This window comes from Erpetoichthys calabaricus, chromosome 1 (assembly GCF_900747795.2).
Source record: "Erpetoichthys calabaricus chromosome 1, fErpCal1.3, whole genome shotgun sequence".
Classification (NCBI taxonomy): domain Eukaryota; kingdom Metazoa; phylum Chordata; class Cladistia; order Polypteriformes; family Polypteridae; genus Erpetoichthys; species Erpetoichthys calabaricus.
Window position 1 is genome coordinate 269115553 of NC_041394.2, and position 22874 is coordinate 269138426.

The 22874-nt window shown below is 36.7% G+C and overlaps 1 protein-coding gene across 1 annotated transcript in view; it reads right to left on the minus strand.

Annotated features, from left to right (window-relative positions):
• The window catches only part of pclob (piccolo presynaptic cytomatrix protein b), a 421215-nt gene that overhangs the window by 220012 nt on the left and 178329 nt on the right, over positions 1-22874 (minus strand). The window contains exons 4-5 of the mRNA XM_051920046.1: positions 7414-8025; positions 81-5259 (exon numbers count right to left, since the gene is read on the minus strand). Of these exons, the coding sequence (XP_051776006.1) occupies positions 81-5259; positions 7414-8025 (5791 nt within the window). The remainder of the gene's footprint in view (positions 1-80; positions 5260-7413; positions 8026-22874) is intronic.

Below are 22874 nucleotides of genomic sequence, written 5' to 3' on the forward strand. Positions count from 1 at the left end.
ATTAAATCAGCCATGTATAAGCTGAGGTAACTCATGGTAATTGTATTTCAGTGAAAGATTTGTTGCTGTCTCATACTGACCTGTTGATACTCTTGTCGATGTTAGGTCTACTGCACCATCAGTCACATCACTGCGATAGTCAAAGCTATGTTTGCTTTTATAAAAAAATAAACCAGCCTCTGCTAAATTAGTATCAGACATTGAAGGTTTCATGCTACCAATACCTCGTGTACTATAAGGTCCAGCACGATCATATTGATAGTGATCATCTCTATAGCCAAAACGATCTTCTGGCAATGTGGTCACAGGTTGTTGGGTACAGGTACTTCCAAAAGGAAATTTATAAACAACATCACAGCAAACTGTTCTTCTCCCAGCAGTCAAATCAACGGGTTTTTCATCATCTTCTATCACTGTGGTAACGACAGATGAAGAAGATTCATCAACAGCTACCATGGTACGAAGTGGTTTTGTGGTACTAAGATCCACTGCTCCATTCTGAAGCGGGTCCAGATTTGTGGAGGCATCAGTAATATCATTTATTACACTTAATGGAGCAACTGTGATAGGCTTTACAGATGCCTGTGAAGTTGCTCCAAATGACAGATTTATGGGGGATTCTACATTATTGGCAGCTGTTATCTGACTAGATACGGTTTTGTAAGTTATCTGATGGACAGGCTCAAATGGTTTAGATGTTGTAAGCTGTAGTGGTACTGACATTGCGTTACCTAAATCCAGAGGTTTATCACCTGCAGTACTGTATGTTATAGTAGCGGTGCATGTTACAATAGTTATGCTCTCCGTCACAACAGCTAAAGTTGATACTGGTGTTGATGCTGTGCTCAGATTAACAACAGATGGTTGAACAGCACTTATCTGTCGACTGCTACCATCACTTGAGAAGGACAGGCGTCGCATATCTGTAAGACTGGTAGATAAATCCATTCCTTTATCAGGCATTTCCACATCTAATTTTGTCAAAGTCCTTAGATCCATTATATCACCAACACTGCAGATTTTTCCATTTTCTGTGCTTTTTGGTTGTTGTTTAGCTGTATCCAAAGAGATTGTAACTGGCACATCAGGAGCAATGGTAGATGATATCCTTTCATGAACAAGAGACACCATCATTCTTTGGACCTCTGTAGTCACTACTTGTGCAATTAGATTAGGCTGAGTTGATGAAACAGAAGAATAAATGTGACTCAATCCTGAAACATATTTCTCTGGACCCTTTCCATGAAGGCCATTAAGTGATTTTGTACAAGGAGTAATGAGCTCAGATATTGTGGCTGGTTGGTGTTGTTGTTTTGATGGAGAGCCTAAAGGAAGAATGGATGGGGCTTGTGTTGTTACCAAATCAGTTGGAGTTCCAGGTTCAGATGGCAAAGTAATAACTACATAGGTTTCATGAAGAGAGTTTGTGTATCTGGGAGAAGACTTGTTAGAGTAGGGAGACATGGGAGATGTGGGAGATGTCATCTTGCATTCTGTTCGTGTTGTTAAATTCAAAGTCATAGATGTTGTGCTAGGAGTAGTATACAATTTTGGCAGTGTATCATCTGTCTTCTGGTAAGTTGAAGTAGGCTGGCTCATTACAGGTTTAGGAGCAATAGGAGGTTTAACAACTTCTGTCGCTCTATGACTAAACATCAAGCCTGCTGGAATAGAAGTTGGTTTGGGTGGAACAGGTGGAGGTACTGGTGTTTTTATTGCAGAGGGTACTGTGCACTTTGCTGATGCTGTTGGTGCACTTCTAATCACAGAAGTTGCAGGATGTACTTCTGTTGTAGAATGAGTTACTGATACTGATGTGGAAACTGTTGTTGGAACACTCATAGCAACTTTTTTCTTAGGGTAAACCGTTGGCTTTGGTAAAAGAGGTGGAGGCAGTGGTGGTGGTGGGGGAGGAGGAGGTGGTGGAGGAGGTGGAGGGGGTGGCAATTCAGCAGAGTCCTGAGAGGAGCTCCTAAAGAATGAAAACACTTTAGAAGTAATTGATGGTGCTGGGGATGATGTTGATGTGGTCACAGCTTTACAGACAGAAGTGCTTATTGAGGAAGTATACTGAGGAACAGTGGAGAAAGGCAGTGTACTTGCAACTGCTGTAGGTGGGATCATAGAAAATGATGAGGTGACTGAAGCTTTACTAGCACTTTCATAAACAGACTGTGATGAGGCAACATTTGTTGAATAAGGTTCTGTTGAGGTTTCTTTGTTGTCATGCAAATCTTTCAATTTTTCATCTTTTTGAGATTTGTATATATCTTGCTTCTTTACTGGTGCAGGAGTAATTGGTACAGCATAATCTGACCCAGGAACAAAGATGGCAATGTGACCATTGCTGGATGAAACTGTTGAAGGTGTGGTGCAGCTCACAATTTTTATATTAGAAACAACGGCTGACTCACAGGGTACAGTGGAGACTGGGGTTACTGTAGCTATTGAATCTGAAGTAGTGACTATTGTCTTCGCTGCTACTAATTCTAATATGTTGTTGACTTCAGATTTAATTGGTATATTAACTATAACTGAATCTGTGTGTGAAGAGGTGGTCACTACAACTGTTGGCACCGTGATAGGGATGATGTCTGTTGCATTCTGGAAAGAAGATGTTGGAGCTGTTGGCTGTTTTATTTCCCTTATTGGTACAGGTGTTTGCCCCACCTCAGACTGTATAGTGTCAAACACAACTGAGGAGGATTCCATTGTTGTCCATGACATGGTAGAACTCTCCATGGTGGTAGAGGGCTGTTTGGCAAAATCTTCTGTTATATCATCTCTCTTTTCTGAAAATTCAGCATCAGAAATTTCCTGAGACTCACTTAAATATTCACTAATATACTGGTCTTCTATATCTTCTTCTGCTGTAAAGTGCTGTGTAATTGTTACATCGGGAATGGGATACATTGGGCTACTCAATTGAACTGATGGTTGAGTCTCTATATCTTCCTCTTTTGCTGAAAAAAGAGTTACAGAGGTATTGTCTGCTTCTTTTATATGTATTACAGTTGACACTGCTTTCTGCTGGGGTTCACATGAAGTAGGAACAGACTGAGTTGGACTGATCCCTGGAGTTAGAACTGTTCTTTGACGTTTCATAAGCTCTTCATAGGCAGCATCAGCATCTAACAAGGTTTTTTCATCTTTAATAAGAATTTCTACATCTGCAGAAGATATAGATGTATGCTTCAGGTCAGTAGCATAAGGAGGTAAATCCACATTCTCTTCTAATAAGACAGCTTTGGGAGTGTCTGGATAATAATAATCATCTTTTGTTATGTAATTTGCTTTTCTCATCAAGTCTTCATAAACCTCATCTGGTGATCTTAATTTCCTTTCTGATTGTTGAACAAACTCTTTATTTACATCTTGATGTAATAACAAAAATCCATTATCTGTAGTCATAGTTGTTTCTTGGTAGGTGTCTTCAACTAGAGACTCATAGATATAGTCCTCAATTAACATTCCTCCATATAAAGGCTCTTTTTCATTTGTCTCATCTGTTTCTGGCTGATTTTGAAGTAACTTTGCTTTCTGCATGATTTCTTCATAAACTTCATCTGCACTTTTTAGTGATTTTGGAGATGCAGGCTCTTGATTCTCTTCAGTAGGAGAGTATAGGGAAACTAATTTTGGCAACTCATAAACCTTCTGAACTGCAAGTATTTTCTCTGGATTTATTTCAAACCCTTCTGGTTCTGATTCAATACTTGGAGAATATTCAGAACACGAGGACCTATGAAGCTCCTCCATCTCAGCTGCCTGACGCAGCTCCTCTGTAGGTGAAGCATCCTCAATTGGTGACAAATTACTTGGAGGAGTCTTTGGATGTTCTCGTCTTCTTTGCGCTCTTAGTTCATCCTTATCTTTCTTTGATTTTTTGCTGGAGCTTTTCCTCTGTTGCTGTTCTATTTCCCGTTGCTTTTCTTGTTCTTTAAGAAGTTCTTCCTCTTCTCTGAGTTCTTCTTCCTCAGAAGAATCTTCAATAGTTGGAAGTACTTGTCCATGTGCTCGGTGCCTGGCCTTTCGTTGCTGCTTACTTTCTTCGCTTATTTTTTTGTGACTTGGGCTACTGTCGCTGTCCTCATCAAGGGAAGATACAGATGTGGGAGATGTGCCAGGTGTAAAGCTAGAAGCATGCAGGCTAGAAGAACCTTCCCCTCTTGATCTGTCTTCAGGAGAGTCAGTTAAACTTTCCATTTCAATTTCCGGCTCTTCATAGTATAACTTAGTCCCTGGTTGCTCTGAAGTTTCTTTATATGTAGCAGATGTAGTGCTGTTTAATTCAATAGTCTTAAATCTTCGAAGACCTCCAACACTTGAGACAGACAATTCTTCACCTTCCTGGCTTTTGGTTTCCCTGAATTTGGATTCAGGACTTTCATCGTATTCTTCCTCATCATGATCATGCCAAGAATGTCTTCGGCCAGCTTCATCATCTTGGCTTGTGCTGCTTTTCTTGCTTAGTCGTTTGCTTTTCCCTGATGCAGATTTTACTTTGCTTTTTCTTTCCTCCTGAGATTTCTTCTGTTCTCCACTGACCACTCTGATCTGAGTTTGAAAGTATTCTTCCTCATCAGATGCATCCTCATCTGCACTCATTTCTATGATCTGTTTTCGAATAAAATCCTCTTCATCACCAGATCCCTGACTGTCCTCTTGTTTAAATTCATCACTACTGGATGAACCAACACTAACCTTTCGTTTTCTTTGTGGAAGTGGTGAGTGTTCACTCTCACTGCTGTCTTCAATAGAATCATACTGATGTTGCCTTGAGGAATCTTTAATTTCAGTTAATTTTCGTCTTTCTTTTTTAGGAAGCATGGCAGTTTCCACAGCCCCTTTATCTTTCTCTTGTATATATTCAAGATCTTCTTCATCAGAGCTGTATGATTCAGGTGTAACAGGTAATATTCTAGTTCTAGTCCGATTTCTCTCTTCTTCTCTGTAACCATCATATGAGTCTCTAAATTCTCCTTTTTTTTCAACAGTGGCTGTCTGAGCTTCTAATATTGAAAGTACAGTGCTTTCTAGTTTTGCCAGATCTGATGGACTTGAAGGACTACTCTCTTGTGATTGTGTTTCCTCTTTTGAAGGCCCCTTTAGCAACTCCTTCTCATCACTTGGTGCAATATTTGGAATTTCACCAAGTGAGCTTGAAATACCATCTGATGAATAGCCTGTGTCACTCAGTCCTTGAGGGCTTTTCTGCTGTGAGGAACCAAGGATCTCAGATTTGTCATCTTCCTTTTCCTGTAAGTAATGTAAACAATGTTGTAAACTGATTCTATCATCCAAAACACAATTTTCATTTGTCAGAACAGTAGGACTACATTTCTGCTTAACATTGCTAAGAGTCTGGTACAATGGTATCAAATGTAACTGCTGCATTATAAAGACAAATTTCATGTTTCCTTAGTAATATACTGATCCAGTGGGAATAATAAACATTCTCTAACTGCTTCTCATTTCAGAAACATGTTACATTGACCAATGGAACTGAATATCAATATCTCAAGTGCTTCTATTATGAAACATGTCAATCAAATGATAAATAACAAAGGAATATTAATATTGTGTTAAGACTAATAGGTCATATTTTTATTTTTCAGTAAGCATATTAAATCCTGATCTACAGTATATTTAAAAGACCAAGAATTCATAATTAATATAAGGCTACCTACTCTTCACCATGGTACACAGACTTTGTCTGTTTACCTGGGAAATTCTATCATTATGATTATGTTGTTTTCAAATAGGACAAATTGTATGTTCCACGGCTAAAGCAAAATTAAACCAAATTCCTTAATCTTTTCCTAAAAAGTTTGATTTAATTTCTTAAATTTAAGATACACTTTAACGTGGTCATCTTGAATATCATGAACACCATGATGTCATAGTTCAAATGGCATGTGCATCATGTGTTTGACAAGCCACACAACACCATGGAAACACCCAATAAATGCAGTAACACAAAACAGCGCCTGTAAAAAAAACATATACACAAAATGACATCAAAATAATCATAATACAGTAAACAAAATCAATAACAAGTTATAATACTAGAAAAATAATAAAGTGTCCCTTAAAGATTTTCTTTAAAAACCTTCCACATGTTCCTCTTCATACACAATGGCCTGTGGAAACTTTATCTGATTTCCAAAATGAATGCCTTTCTCTTTGCATGTGCCTCTTCATCCCTTGGCAACCATATGTCAGCCAAGACACTAATGACAATGTAGTTATTTAACTAGGATGTCCTTCAGTTCCTTTCCTACCTCAATCAAGCTGTTACTTTTGGCCATAGAGCAAGACCTCAGTATGGTTAAAACCCTTTAGAAACAATGACAATAATACTATTCTACAGTTATGAAGTTCAGCCAGTTGATTGAAGTCAACCAGACTTTAACTTGGCTTATGTCAATGTGCTGTGGCTCCCCTTCTGCAAGAAAGCTGTTAAATGAGCCTTTGGGCTTTCCTGGCATGTGTTACGAAATTGACCGATTTACTTTGTGTCAAACCATTTATTAACATGACTTCTGTTACACTTTATCTTAATTTTATCTATAATGTTATTACTTATATGTGTAAATATTTTATGACTATATTAAGTATCCATTTCTGTTTATTTATTTGTAAATCATGAAAGCATTTTGAGTTTGTCTTCAGTCTTCAGTCAAGAGTACTATATAAGAATAAACTGAGTTTGATTAAACACATTTAAATGCAATGAATCCATCCATCCCTTAAACTGCTTATCCAGGGCAGGGTTGCAGGACAGCTGGAGCCTATCCCAGCAATCATTTGGGCATAAGGCAGGAAGAAAACCTGGACAGAGCGCCAGTCCATCAGAGTGAACACCCGCACACACACATACACATACTGTACACTGGATTCATATTGAAGCCTGGCACATTCTTTAGGTTCCTGTGTGGATTACTTCTACTACCCATTTTTCTAACTCTATATTATCTCACCATGAGGGAGTTTAGGTGTGTGCTTTTAATTTATTGAGACCACGTCCAAGGCTGGTACTTGCTTTGTTCGTAATGTTGCCATTATAGGCTCAAGCGCTCTAGGACCCTCCATTGGAATAAGCACGTTTTGAAAATGAGATATTTTAATTTAACCCATGGTATAAAATATAAGTGACCAAGATCACTTTTAAAAGATCACAAAAGCTCAATTAAGCTGTGAGCACATTAAAAGGAATACTGGTTAAATTTGGCTAACTCTTAATTAAATAAGTAAAGTGATTTTAATAAGACAAAAAATGCCTCAGACTGGATATGTACTGTATCTTGCACAGTTTTATTGATTCTGTGACACCTGTTGTAAACATTGGAGCAGCTAGATGATTTGTCAGTAATATTTTCCAAGAAGCTCAGCTTCTAATTTAATACTTACACTCTTTTCTTTGACAGTTTCCATTTGGATCGGCTTTTGCAGGGGTTTTTCTAATGGAGTCTCCACCATATCTTTCTTCACAGAAGACTGGAATGTAGTGCTTTTTGAGTCAATGACATAAGAATCAACCTCTGCCTTTTTTATGACTTGAGAAGGTGAGACAATCTTTTCAATTTCCTTGTGTACTTGAGGTAATACTTTGTCATCTACCTGATGAAAAGGACCTCCTTTCAGGGGTTGGGATACTAAAGATTCAATACGGGATAATTTTCCTTTTTCCTCTAACTTGATTTCTGCTTGTAGGGGTTTGCTTGGTGTCTCAGTGTGCATCTTTTGAAGGGAAGCTTCCCTTATTAACTCCTTTGGCTTTTCTCTGGTGGTTTCTCTTGATTTCACGTCTTTTTGGCTCACGTGCCCTTGTTTTTGCTGTTCTTGATCAGGTTTAATAACAGCTGCTTCTGAAATAATTTTCATACTTTTTGGAGAGGCAGGTAATATCTTAGATGCAGGATCAGTTTTGTGTGTCAAAGCTGGTGGCATTTTCTCAATGCCTTCTCCAAGCTGCCCAGATAGAGCTCTTTGTGTCTGACAATTTAAACAGAGCCATTCTTTCTGCAGATAAAGAAAACATAAACATTATCACTTTATTGCATATCTTCTAAGCATTATACTCTTCACAGTTTAAATCTATTTCATTATAATTATTTATTTTAAAATAACCTCAGTACATATAGTTTGACTTTGAACTATTTTTTCTTTAAGTCTGCACATCTGTTTCATGCTTTAGCTGTTATATTAACTCTGCAAAATATTTTGCATTCAATATATGCTGATGTTAAATTTTCACATTAGACATGGGTAACTACTACATATAAAATATATTAGAAGATTTTCACAAAACTACTATATATCCATTTTTGCCAAAGGGAGAAAATAAGTGTTTTTGTTGTGACTAAACATAATAAATACTGACAAAATAAATATTTACAAGTTTATTAATTCTATATTGAAACATTCAATTTTCATAAGTAAATCTAAAAAAATGTAAATTGTCATGAAAATGGGGGAAATTTGTTACTTTTCTGACAGAATATCAAATCTGTTATTGTTTTAACAAAATGCTACATACCCAGATAACATAATAAATGTAATAAAGAAAAACCTAAGAAGTACTGTATATACTTAAAACAAAAACACAAGGTAATTGAAAAAGAAAAGGCAAGCAGGAGGTACAAGCATAAACAAAACTGCCTTCTGAAACTGAAGCAAAGAACGCCATGAAGATACAATGCAATACAATTTATTTTTGTATAGCCCAAAATCACACAAGAAGTACCGCAATGGGCTTTAACAGGCCCTGCCTCTTGACAGCCTTGACTCTCAAAGAAGACAAGGAAAAACTCACCCCCCCCCCCCCCCAAACACACACACACACAAAAAAAAAAAACACAGTAGGGGAAAAAAAATGGAAGAAACCTTGGGAAAGGCAGTTCAAAGAGAGACCCCTTTCCAGGTAGGTTGGGCATGCAGTGGGCATCAAAGAGAAGGGGGTCAATACAATACAATACACAGAACAGAACATAGATAGTTTCAAGTTCCACAAAAACAATCAGAAGAAAGCTTATGAGGCACTGCTTGCATGATTAAAAGTACATATTGCACACCTTATACTGTGAAACCGCTTTAAAAATATACATATAACACAGTACACACAAATTCACAATCCCCTGGATTTAATAACTATTTCTTAATTGCCAATACCTGGAAAACCAAGTAAATGTAAACACACATATCTGTTATTGTCTATTCAATAAATGCTCATCATTAAATATACAGTATGCATATACACAGCAAAAGACAATTTCAGTATAAAGAGTATTTCAATATGTACTGTTGTGTATACTATTCAATGTACAGTTTGTAAACTTCTTGCATTGTCAGGAATAAATCAAGGCTCTTAAAAGCTGACAACCCACCTGTAACCACCTGCCTCTTTTAAACTTCAACGGCTGACGGATCAAACACACAAGCCCTCGTAGCAGGTGCTACCCCATATGATTGCCATAAGACAAATGAACACAGGCCCTTAGGAAACTACCTACAGAGCATGATAATCAGCCATAACTACATAACTTAATAAAAGTTAATTAAGCACTCTGTTAACACTGGCATCAGTAAAATCACTCTTGGTCATGCTTGATGTTCAAAAGGTGGTGATCTCAAGTTGATGTTATTTTGGACAATCTAGGTGAATAGGATGGATGATGCTTGTTGAGCTGAATGGCCTGTTCTCATCACAATAGTACTGATGTTCCAGTTACACATATAATTATATTCTCCAAAATGGGTGGTTTGAGAAGGTTTAAATATTTTACTTTGATAGTAAATAAAAAATATCAATTTTTTTTTCAATGTAGAATGGTACTTATTTTTAGAATCTAACAAGATTTTTTTTTTCAAAAATAAACCAACAGCTAATCCTCTGTTAACCTTTTTGATGTCTTGACATCTTTGAGGATTTTTTTTTTAATTAGGTTTTTACAATCACATAGCACTTCAAAATATAAATGTAACAGATGCAGTACTTATTTTATACTTGATTGATTTGTGTCTTACTGTCTATAATGCAATTTTACAAAATCAATACTCAATAAATAAGAAAATAGAAGAAAAAAAAATACATGGTGTTTGAGTTCATGTCAGATTTAAGCAGTGGATGGTAGCATTAAGTGGAAGTCCACAAGTTTTCTTCTACTTCATTGAATATTTAAAAGATGCAGGAGTCACTCTCCTCATCTTTATCTGCTTCCCAACTCAAGTCACGTTTATTATTTTTTTATTTTATTTTAACCCAACAGTCCAATAAGATGTTAAAGTATCACTTTCATTAAATTTAATGCCATATAATTGTACTGTGAGAGAAATAAAACAAAAGGGACTTATAAAAAAAAATAAAACAGCACTGGAGGCAAAACAGTAGCCACTATTGAATAATGTCTGGAATGCATTTCATTTGTTATATTATGCTTGCAGCCAAAATTGTGGGAAGGAATGAAACTGAAAAATATTAAACCAAATGAAAGATCATATTAGTTTTAATAAGGCATAAGCCAGAAAGAAAAATAGGGTTGCATACTTTATGTAAATTTTCAATCTGCATTTTTAAAATGGCATAAAAACTGCACCTCAGGAAGTTTACAATATATTAAGTTTTTTTGGGATCCATAAAATGTTTTTAAAATGACAGTAAAAGAAAACACATAGAAAACTCAAATGTAGATAGCACTTTGGTGCAATGGCTAGTGCTTCTGGTGTCTCAAAGCTCACAACTTCATACACAGTCTGCATGGAGTTTGCATGTTCTCTCTCTGTTTATGTGGGCTTTTTCATGAGCACTCTGTTTTTTGCTGCTCCATCCCAGAAAAATGTAAATTATGTATTTTGTCAACATTAAATTGGCCTTGTCTGAGTAAGTATGGAGGTATACAGGAGTATTTGTTCCTTCTTTGCACCTAAAAAGATTTTAGCCCTCAATGAGTGAATCAAATCAAATAGATTTTAGAATGGATGTACTGATGACACACAAAGCCCCCAGAATACAATCCCCATGAAAAAGGTGAGACATACTGGAAAGATGTAGCTTCGATGGCTGGATTGAGACACCTTGTCACCAAAAATATTCTATCAGATTCAGTGGAGAGCACATAATAATCTCTCTGGTTTGTAATTATTTCAATAAATCAACAGCATATATTGAAATTAAACCAGAATTCACTAGAGGATATTCTGTGTCAATGATGTCACATTAATAGTAGTTTATCTCTTCATCAACAAAAATATTTTCCTTGGCAAGAGAGTAATTTGAAGTTAATTTAAATGTAATAAAAATAAAGAAGATCAGTAGAATTTACACTTTATGAATGAACAGTTAAAACAGGCCAATTTAAAATATACTTACAGTAAACATTAGTGGTATGAATATACTTTGTGGTGTATCATTTAATTTCCAGTAGAGGAAATTTACACTCAGTTTAAAGTCCATTCCTTTCCATTTATGCTTTCTAATTCAGTTTTCAATGAACCATTTAAACAATGCATTAATTTCTTAGCCATAAGTTTGCTTTATCTTAATTAGACTGATTCAAACCCTTACTTTAATATCAGAGATTATATGGCCAGTGAATAAAGCTTTTGAGGACATACACTACTTTGAGTATAAGACGACAATTTTAAACAATTTAGACCTGAACCTTTTGAAATAATCCCAATAAGTTTAAATCATGGAATCTTATTTTTAAATTATAATGCAACATACTGTCACACATGTGCGAGTAGGAGGCAGCTAAAAGGCTTAAGTAACAGTAATACCATATCCAACTAGGGGGCGGTGGAGTGCACTGACTGTCTTTCTCAGTTCCCTGCAGACCTTTCCTGAGAAAACCTGCCAAGTTCCGGCTCCTTCGATGATGTCACTTCTCAATGAGGTTACTTCCCATACGTGCCTTTAAAGCTGCCATCTTAACATCAATGAGTCAGTTCTATCTTGGACTTAGTCGAATGAACAACTCTGTTCTACTGTAAAGCATTTTGCAGCCAGGGAGAATTTGTTCTACTACCAAGTTCCCACAGCATCCCCTGGTGGCACCCATGGTACCCAGCACTGCTATGCTACCGAACTCCAAGTCCCATAGTGCAATGCAGGCATCTGGGGTACCGCTGCAGTCCAGGGAAGCTGCTATCTATCGTCTGTGTGCTACACAACACAATGTCATCAGAAAAAAGGCATGCACCAGAGGGATTGGTTTCTTATTCTTAAGACTGAACACATCCATAACTAGATCAAATAGGTAAGGACTTTTAGAAGATCCCTAATGAAGACCTACTCTAACTAGGATATTGTCTGTTACCCCAACACTACTTTTAACCTGAATCCTCACCCCCTCATACATATCCTGGACAATCCTCCCATACTTCTCTAGTACTCCTTTCCCTCTTGCACCTCTAAACCTTTTGACATGGCTCTCTATCATAAGACGTCATTCAAACAGTAAACATCATATGCAATCCTTCCCTATTAACTGTCTCAGTCCAAAGACTTCATCAGTTGTTCCTCTTCCTGGGTTAAAGCCAAACTGCTCCTACCCTATTATTCTTTCTTCCCTTCCTAAAAAGCATATAATGAAAAAATGCTCTCTAATCCTGATCTAGACATGCCTATAATATAGCAGGCATTGTATCTAATTTCCATTCTTCACATTATTGAGGGTGGGCCCACTGTACTCAAGACTTGAAATAGTTTTTATAGCCCCTATTTAGCTTTGTATAAGATTCTCTTGGGTTGTATGCAAATCATTATGGAAGTCCATTTTTGTCTTTCCCCCTCAATGTGATGATATCAAACTCCTTCCGAGGATACAATGAAGGGGTTATATGTTCCAACTAGCCTGCAAGTGCATGGGAGTAAAACTCATTGAAGTCCAATGAGCCTAGCTCTTACAACTGTGAAAAGCATTGGAAAATTTGACAAATTTGCTTAATACCAAAGTAAGGATGAGACTGGGATTACAAGATATGAAGTGGTTCCATAGGCATACGTTAGCAGAATCTGCAGTTGGGTGACTGGATTGGAAAATGTGGATAGTTGTAGTCATTGAGTTTAATCAGAGTAGTATGGTGAGTGTTTCATTAGGGGTTTGGTGAAATCATTTAATGTTTGTTTATTGTTTGGTTAGTGGAATAAAGTTCACATAAAGGCACATATTGTCTTGTTTTAAATTACATCAAACATATGTTTCACCTTAATGGAATGCTTAGATTATTTTCAGGAATACAGTCAAAGAGAAGAGTTTTTACATTTTCATTTTTCTTCTGTTAAATTTCCAGTCTATCATATTGTTTCAGAAGAGCTCGTCCAGCCTGTCATCAATAAGAGGCTATCTGCTTTACTGCATGTTAAATTGTTCTTCACGTGTCAGAATCCATAGTGAAAGAATGAGAAACACAATGTCTGTACGATAAAGCAGGCATACTGTATCACTCATTTTAGCAACTATTGTCTGGTTACCTGCCTTTTCATGAGAGAAATTGAATTTTCTATCTTTTCAGGCTCTGCAGCTAATGTGTTTTTTTGTGTTTGTTCCAAAGGATTTGCTCTTAGCAAGTTTTTAGAATTACACTCAAAAACTGGTGTCACTCACCTATTATATTTACACTTATTTCATTATCAGTTCCAAAGAAGTCTAGCAGCACCATCATGAAGGCCCCATTGGTCTCAGTTTTCAGGTAAGAATGAAAACTTAATGTGTATATGTAGCTGCAGCCTCTGATCATCTCCTACCGTTATAATGCGTCTAATGCATTAGGCTACAAAATTACAATCGAGAGAAGATTTGCATTTAAAAGACAGCATTCAGTCTGATGTTAACATTTTTTCTGATTCCTTTTCCTGCAGCGAATAGCCTGCCTGCATGCCTAAACATGTCACTTCCAGCCACAAATGCAGATCTTGGTGTTTCAGAAAGACTTGATATTCTTCTTAGAATGTCTGACTAGAGGATCAATGAAGCCCATATTTATAGTTTCCCTGGTAATCTTTGCCTCTGTCTCAGAACCATCATGTCACTTTCTTGATGCTTGCAAGAGGGGGAATCGATAAGCCTTGGGTCTCCAGAGATTCATTTTTTCCCATTTGTATCCTTATTTACTTATTTATTTATCCATCAATTTTGTGAATTCACCTTGTCCATTACAGATTATTGTTGATCTGAAAGGCCATCCCAGCAAACTGAGCATGGGACAGAAATCAACCCTGGCAGATGCGATAATCCATCACAAGGTGCACAAGCACACATATCCTGATTCAGTAAACCTGGATCATTCTATATTTGCTAATAACCTACTTTCACTTTTTTGGGATGCGTGAGGAAACCAGAGAGCACAGAGAAAACCCACACAAAAGGCGTGGAGAAAATGTACAAACTACGTACAGACAGGAGAAAATGTACAAACTACGTACAGACAATGACTCAGTCAGGAACTGTACTCTGGTCCCTAAAGTTGTGAAGCAGACATTCTAACAACTGAAACACTATCTTTGCTTCTTCATTTTTAAAAGATTTTGTTCTGCCAAGGGTTTTTTTCAGGTCTAATTTAAGATTCAGGAACTGATGGGCCTGTACAGATTTAGAAATGGATGATTACATGTGTATCCATGTGTTTCTAATGCTATTGAGTACAAAAAAGATAAAAAATAACAGGCATAACTTGGGACCACGTATACACACACACACATTTTATATATATATATATATATATATATATATATACATATATAATTAAACAGAGGGGGGCAAAAATATATTCGTACTTCAACAAAAGAAAAACAAACATTAAAAGAATGTATTTAAGTTGCTTTTGATGTAAACTTTTATTTTGCTGTTTTAATAATGCATTGTATACTTCATCTGCTAAATCTTGTCTCACGTGCACATTGTTTGGCAGATAACAACTGTTAATGTGTGTATACATATTTTTGGACCCCTCTGTAGAAATAAAACAAAAATCAATACAATACCTGGCAATGTTTGCTAAGTTTTTGAAATACATGTTTTATCCACCTACTTGTATTACTGAAAAGTCTTGGTATGTGGATTTATAAAAAAATGAATAATAATATGAATGAATAATAAAACCTGTTATTTTATAAATAACCTTTCGCATGTCGAAACCGTTTAATGAGATTAAGATACATTTTTGTTTACAAACATTTTATCACAATAGGAATGCAGACAGATTGAGTGACTCACTCAGGGTCACCTGTTAAGAGCCAGTACTTGAACCGACTGAAGCCTTAGCCACTACACCACATTGCCTGTCTAATAGCACCCATTTCATACACTGGTACTTAATAATTCTTTGAACTGACTTCTAAGTCAATAGCTAGTTTATTAACTAATCTTACAGAAGAATGGTCTTTGCTCCAAAACAGTGTGAGTATTTCTTTGGAGAAGACATTTCACACAAGATGAGCAACAGTCATAATGCTAAGCTGCAGGAAGGCTAAGTTTGTTTATTTGAAATTAGTAGCCGCAGCTTGCAGATAATGCAATTATCTCTGAAACAGATGGCACCTTTTTGCAAGACTGAATGTCCCTCTCTTCCTGTATCCCGCAAGCAAAGGCTAACCTTATTATACATTATATACATTGCATCTTTTTATATACAGTAAACATTAAAATAAGTACTGGTTAAAATATTATGTTCTACAGATGATTGATTGTATGAGGAATATGATACTGATTTATTCTTCAATCTATTCTTTTTTATTGTTGATAACTTATTTATATACTGTATGTTTGTCATTTTTTCATCTCTTATCATTGCGTGCATTACAGGATTTTTCTTTATAAAACCTTTAACATAGTTCTAAGGTGCTGAAGCCAATGTGGCAAAATGAGATCTTATACTATTCGACTAATCTGTCACAATAAATTGCTACATTAATTAAACTGGAAGGGAGGACAAGATCTGCTTAGAGAGTCAAGAAGTGAAAATGGGGGTGAATTGTGATACTTTGAGGAATGTTAGAGGAAAATACACACTTTACCATTGTGTTTAGTTATGTATGCAGTAAATCCCTTATTTTTCTATGTTTAGGTTCACTTAGGGTCATTCTGGGCAGAGGAGTTCTTCTCAGAGCCCCCTCTAATTTGTAAAGTACATTTAAAGTAAGTGCACTAAAGACACAAGTTAATTCCAGATTCAATGTAACATGAATGTAAATATAAATTATTATAAAAAAGACAGTTATTTGTTTGATTAATATCAAATGATTAAACCTATTGTCAAACACAATTGATTAGGGAGCTTCTACTTGGCTACAAAAAGGGTAATACCATCTCTGAACAAAAGATGGCACTGTCAGTAACAACCTCATCTCTTTTATCTCCAGGACTGATCCTTCCCAAGGAAATTGACATAACTTCTGCCCAAGGGAAACAGAAAGTCCCACCTCTTCCTCCCAGAATGGTATATAAAGGGCGTGATCACGGAAGTCAGCATTCAGTAGTAGAATATGCTTCTGTGTGTCATTTTCTGAATCCAGGAGCAAACCTTTTTAAACTGTGATGGCCTTTAATGTCTATTTTTCTTGTGTACACTTGCCATTTTGTATTTTTATTTTCACTGCATGGCATAAACATTTGGGTACCCTACCGCTTTTTATTTTATTTTTTTTACACTATATATACACAGTATATACTTTAGATTAGTATGTCTTCCAATAAAAATAACAATATAGAGATTTTTTGTCCTTACTAAAAAAAACAAATAGGCAATATACGTACAAACAAATATTTCCCAAAAATGGATTGTTTGTTACTATTAAGAACAGGCTAAAGCATTGGTTAATCGTGATGTCAAAACTGGTCTGACATGTTTAAGTATTTTGTGGTCATGCCTTGCTACGTACTTGATGCAGCAGGGATGGGTTCTTGCTCTCCTTGAAATTGTTACATAAAGGGTTAAGAAATAAATGGATTTATTGAATAGCAATGTGACAAGCACAGAAAGTGCAGGCACAACACAGCAGTGAGGCTGTAGGCAAGTTCCTCTACCCGGAGAGAAAACAGACTGCATGCAACCAGAGAGACACTAACTCAGTTGACTCATGCTTCAGAAAAATGCTCCAAGCCAGAATGAGACAAGTATTCAAAATATGAGAGACAACTTAGCTGTTGATGTCTGCAGTGTCATCAAAAATCATATGTATCTAGCCAGAATTGTCCATATTTATTGACAGGTGTTACTCACTGTATTGCACTTTGTCAAATATTTACCTCTTATAATGCATGAATATTTTCTACTGAAGGGAAAATATTTTCAGAATTTAAATATGACATTATAAAAATACTCTATGGTAATAGGCAGTTTCAGCATTTTAAAATGTAGTTACTAAGCACCATGGTTCTCAATGTGCATTGAGCTATTTATTCATTGTTTTTATTTTGAAGTAAGGCCATTATTTGTCTTATGTTCTCTTTCCCATGATATTTGGGGAAAAGTATCAGTATAGTGTCTTGATACTTTGGGATAAAGTAGTTTGGGAGAACTTCCAGGAATCAGACAGAATTCATTGAATATCACTCAGGAAAGCAAGGCCATGCATTTTACACAGAGTCATCTGATATAAAAGTAGCAGTAGTTATCAGTAGTGACAGCAGTAGTAGTGTCACCTAAAAGTAGGTGCCTCAATAGTTCAAAGAAGTCTTAAATGGGCCTTTGGACATGTGATTGCTAAGAAACCATTCCTGCAGAAGGGGAACAAGCAGGATTGATTGCAGTGCACAAAAAATGAGAAAGCAAAGATAACAACTAGCAGTAGAAAATCGTACTGTATGTAGAAATGTGTCCAAATCTGAAGTTTTTAGTTTAGAATGTTGCCAGTATGTTAGAAGAAGAGTTGGTGAGGAGCACACTCATGCTTTTCTGCAGCACTCTATGGAGTACAGTGAAGGACATGTCATGATTGAGGAGAGCATTTCAAACAACAGTGTACACTAAGTTGAAAAAATTGATGGAATGATAACTGCTTAAAAATTTGAACAGATTTTGAATCATCATGATATAACTTTGGGAAAACAACTTATTGGCAGGTTCATAGTCCCAAACACACTAGAAAACACGATTTAGAGGTCCTTGGACTGGGGACTGGAACACTAACTGTATAAAATGGCAATCTGAGAGCCCCTACCTCAACATAATAAAAGCTCCATGGAATCACTTTAAACAAGAAAAAATGGAAAAGGGGAAAAAACAGCCAAAGTTAAAAGGAGAGGTATTGCAAATTCTGAAAGAAGTTTGGGAGAATTTATCACAGGGCTAGCTTCAGTAGATCGCTTTAGTTTTGCATTCTAAGGGATGTCACACAAAATACCAACCTGTTTTAAAAACAAGACCCCCAACATTGACTCAGCTGTGGAATAGCCAGTTGGGGACAGCTTGTTGGCTAAGGTCTCCAGGACTCTGCACACATCTGTATCCTCATATGTGATAGCTCTGTATTTAGTGAGTGTTATAATCGATTCTTGAATTTTGCTTTGTAGTTTGTACTATTACTATTGTACTATTGTACTGCATTTCTGAGGTGGTAATTATGGATTGGCCATGTGGCTCTGTGAAGAGGATTACTTGAGTTCTGTTTTGTGTATTGTATTTACCCCACTTTTTCACATCCATTTCATGCCCCACCTACCTCGGAAAGGGTTTCTCTCTGAATTGTCTTTTCCATGATTTCTTCCTTTTGTTTCCCTACCAGGGTATTTTTGGGAATTTTTTCTTGTCTTCTTAGGGAGTCAAGGCTAGGGGGCTTATAAAAAACAGGGCCTGTTAATGCCCACGGCAACACTCCTTGTGTGATTTAGGGCTATACAAAAAATGCATGGTTGTTGTTGTTTTCTATACCATTAAAGTTTATCTGTGTTTAATGTTTTATAACATTTTACTAATCAAATAAACACTGAGCAGCAGCTAACTATTGTAGCTTTAAATTTAAATTTCTTGCATGGCCTAAGACTTTTACACATTAGAACATTAGAACACTCTAGATGAGAACAGGCCATTCAGCCCAAAAAAGCTCGCCAGTCCTATCCACTTATTTCTTCCAGAAAAACATCAAGTCGAGTTTTGAAAGTCCCCAACGTCTTACTGTCTACCACACTACTTTGTAGCTTATTCCAAGTGTCTATCGTTCTTTTGTGTAAAGAAAAACTTCCTAATGTTCGTGTGAAATTTACCCTTAACAAGTTTCCAACTGTGTCCCCATGTTCTTGATGAACTCATTGTAAATGAGTACGATCCACTGCACTAATTCCCTTCATAATTTTAAACACTTCAATCATGTCACCTCTTAATCTTCTTTTGCTTGAACTGTATAGGCTCAGCTCTTTTAATCTTTCCTCATAATTCAACCCCTGTAGTCCTGGAATCAGCCTAGTCACTCTTCTCTGGACCTTTTCTAGTGCTGATATGTCCTTTTTGTAGCCTGGAGACCAAAACTGCACACAGTACTCAAGATGAGGCCTCACCAGTGCATTATAAAGGTTGAGCATAACCTCCTTGGACTTGTACTCCACACATTGTGTTATATAACCTAACATTTTTAATGGCTCCTGTACACTGTCTAGGAGTCGATAAGTTAGAGTCCACTATGACTCCTAAATCCTTCTCATAAGGTGTACTCTCGATTTTCCGACCACTCATTGTGTATTCAAACCTAACATTTTTACTTCCTATGTGTAATACTTTACATTTACATTTCATCTGCCACAAATCTGCCCAAGCCTGTATGCTATCCAAGTCCTTCTGTAATGATATAACGGATTCCAAATTATCTGCTAATCCACCTATCTTGGTATCATCTGCAAACTTAACCAGCTTGTTACTTATATTCCTATCTAAATCATTTACATATATTAAAAATAGCAGCGGCCCTAGCACTGACCCCTGTGGAACAGCACTCTTAACATCGGCCAGATCTGATGAGGTGCCTCGTACCATCACCCACTGCTTCCTGTGTCTGAGCCAATTTTACACCCATCTAAAAACATCACCCTGAACTCCCACTTCTTTTAATTTGATGCCCAACCTCTCATGTGGCACCTTATCAAATGCTTTCTGAAAGTCCAGATAAATAATATCATATGCTCCACTTTGATCGTATCATTTTGTTGCCTCCTCATAGAATTCCAGCATGTTAGTAAAACACGACCTCCCTCTTCTGAACCCATGCTGACTGTTCAGAAAAACTCCTGTCCTTGCCAGGTGTTGCTCAATCTTATCCTTAATAGTTCCTTCCATTAATTTTCCTGTGATGCATGTTAAGCTTATTGGCCTATAGTTGCTTGGATCTGCCCTGTCACCCCTTTTATATAATGTTATGATATTTGTCATTTTCCAGTCTTTCGGAATCTCTGCAGTGTGCAGTGACTTCCTAAAAATATGTGTCAATGGTTTATATATGTACTCACTAGCCTCCTTAAAAACTCGAGGGTAAATATTATCTGGTCCTGATGATTTGTTTGATTTCAGTTTAATTATTCTGAGCAGCACTTCTCCCTCTACAATTTCCAAATCCCTCAGTACCTCCTTAGAAGTCCCGTTTACCTCTGGGAGGTTATCCACTTGCTCACTTGTAAACACCTCAGAAAAATGTAAGTTTAGGGCATAAGTTATTACACTGTCTGTATCTTTTAATTCCCCTTTACTATTTCTGATGCATTTCACCTCCTCCTTGACTGTTCTTTTACTACTAAAATACTGAAAGAATCTCTTAGGGTCGTCTTTCGCCTTAACTGCTATATTCCTCTCCAACTGTCTTTTAGCCTCCCTGATATCATTCTTGATGGTTGCCCTCATGCTCTCATATGCTCTACAATTCACTTTGCAGTCATTAGTCTTATATGCCTAATAAAGCAGTTTTTTCCTTTGCAACTTCTTTTTTAAATCTTTATTAATCCACCGTGGGTTTTTTTTAGTTTCCTAGTAATTCCAAATTTAGGTATGTATCTGTCCTGCATTACATTTAAAACATTTTTAAACCTGTTCCACTGCTCCTCGACTGTCTCCACACTTAAAAGCTTATCCCAGTGTATCCTGTAGCATCTGCTCAAAATTAGCCCTACCAAAGTTCAACTTAACAATTTTAGTCTTTGCATCTGTACTCTTACAAAATACTGAGAATTGTATTACATTATGGTCACTTGACTCTAGTGGTTCAATCACTTCTACACCCTCAATTCTATTCTGATTATTACAAAATACTAAATCCAGATAGGTTTCACCCCTTGTTGGTGCTTTAACATACTGTGTTTAAAACAGTCACTGATTACTTTTAAAAACTCCTGGGGCCTCATGTATAAACGGTGCGTACGCACAGAAATGTTGCGTACTCCAGTTTCCACGATCAAATCGCGATGTATAAAACCTAAACTTGGCATAAAGCCATGCACATTTCCATGGTAACTCATACCTTGGCGTACGCAATTTCTCTGCTCGGTTTTGCAGACTGGCGGCACCCAGCGTCAAAGCACTGCTACTGTTCCTGTGTGGTCACCCTTTCTTTCTTAGCTCCACATTCCTGACGCGGCTTTATAAATACACTGAAACTAACTGCATATTGTTTATTAGTGTAATGCATCTGATTGGAATTAACCTGCAGCAATATAATGGTCCAGGGAATAGCCATAGTATTCCAAATACCATAACTGCTTTAGCGTTGTAACTCTCACTGCATCTTCTTCTTCTTTCAGTTGCTCCCGTTAAGGGTTGCCACAGCAGATCATCTTTTTCCATATTACTCTCACTGCACCACTCGGAGTATTTATATCACTGTATCTAAGTGGGGAATCACAGCAGCAGCTGATCGGAAAGAGAAATATCGGTATACAGCATGAAGCAGACGCTGCCTGAGCCACGGCAAAACGCTTTAGAGACTTCCCAGTACGGACTTCGCGGTTTAGAAAAGGTTTCATCCCAAGAACTATAAATGCACTCAATCAGTCCATCAAGTGCTCCTTGTAGAACTGTTTACTTATAAGTACAATTACCTCACTGTAAACTTGCACTACAGTTATAATATTGCACAACCTGCACCACTTTATAAAGCGCATATTTACATATGATGACGGTATTCATTTTTAAGATGAAATGCAGCAAAATATGTTGATTATATTATACAGATAAAACTTTAACTTCATTTAAATAATCTGTATTGTTACTAATTAAACATGTGAGGACACGGTGCCGCAACGCTAGCTAGTTCAGGGATTGTTTAATAACATGCTTTCATTCCTATCATCATGAAAAAGATATCACGTATACATCTCAGTATTTTAATTATTCAGAGAGCTGTAATATCATGAATGTAATGGATTATGTGTCCTGTTGGAGAAAGAGAAAGCCCGTTTAAGAAGCAGGTAGTGATTCACACACAGAGCACAAAGAAGATCAAATACAGAACAAAGCATTTAACGTCCTACTTTAGTTACAATGGGATTTGAGAAACTAGTAAATTAAACGATTTTAAGATGAAGTTTATGATGTTCTACTTTAATGGCAAAATAAACTATGTGATTAAAGTGGAAATTTCGAGATTAAAGTTGACATTTCATGCTTTTTTCCCACTGTGTGCCTATTTTTTTTGTCTGTACCCTAATAAGCTTTCATATGACACTCAGACAGTGGGCTACGACTTGCCTTTTCATGGCGACTTTGATATATGATTTCTTTTTTATTTCGGGCACTGTGCGACTTTGTGAACTTGAGCTTTCGAGTTTCTCCGACACTCTGTCACTCGATCAACTTCCTTTTGTTAATTATACCACTGTTTAAACCCAACAAATAGTATGTTTTTCCTTTGCCTCCACTTGGTATTCGCTGAAATTCTCATATTTTCCCCCGTGCTT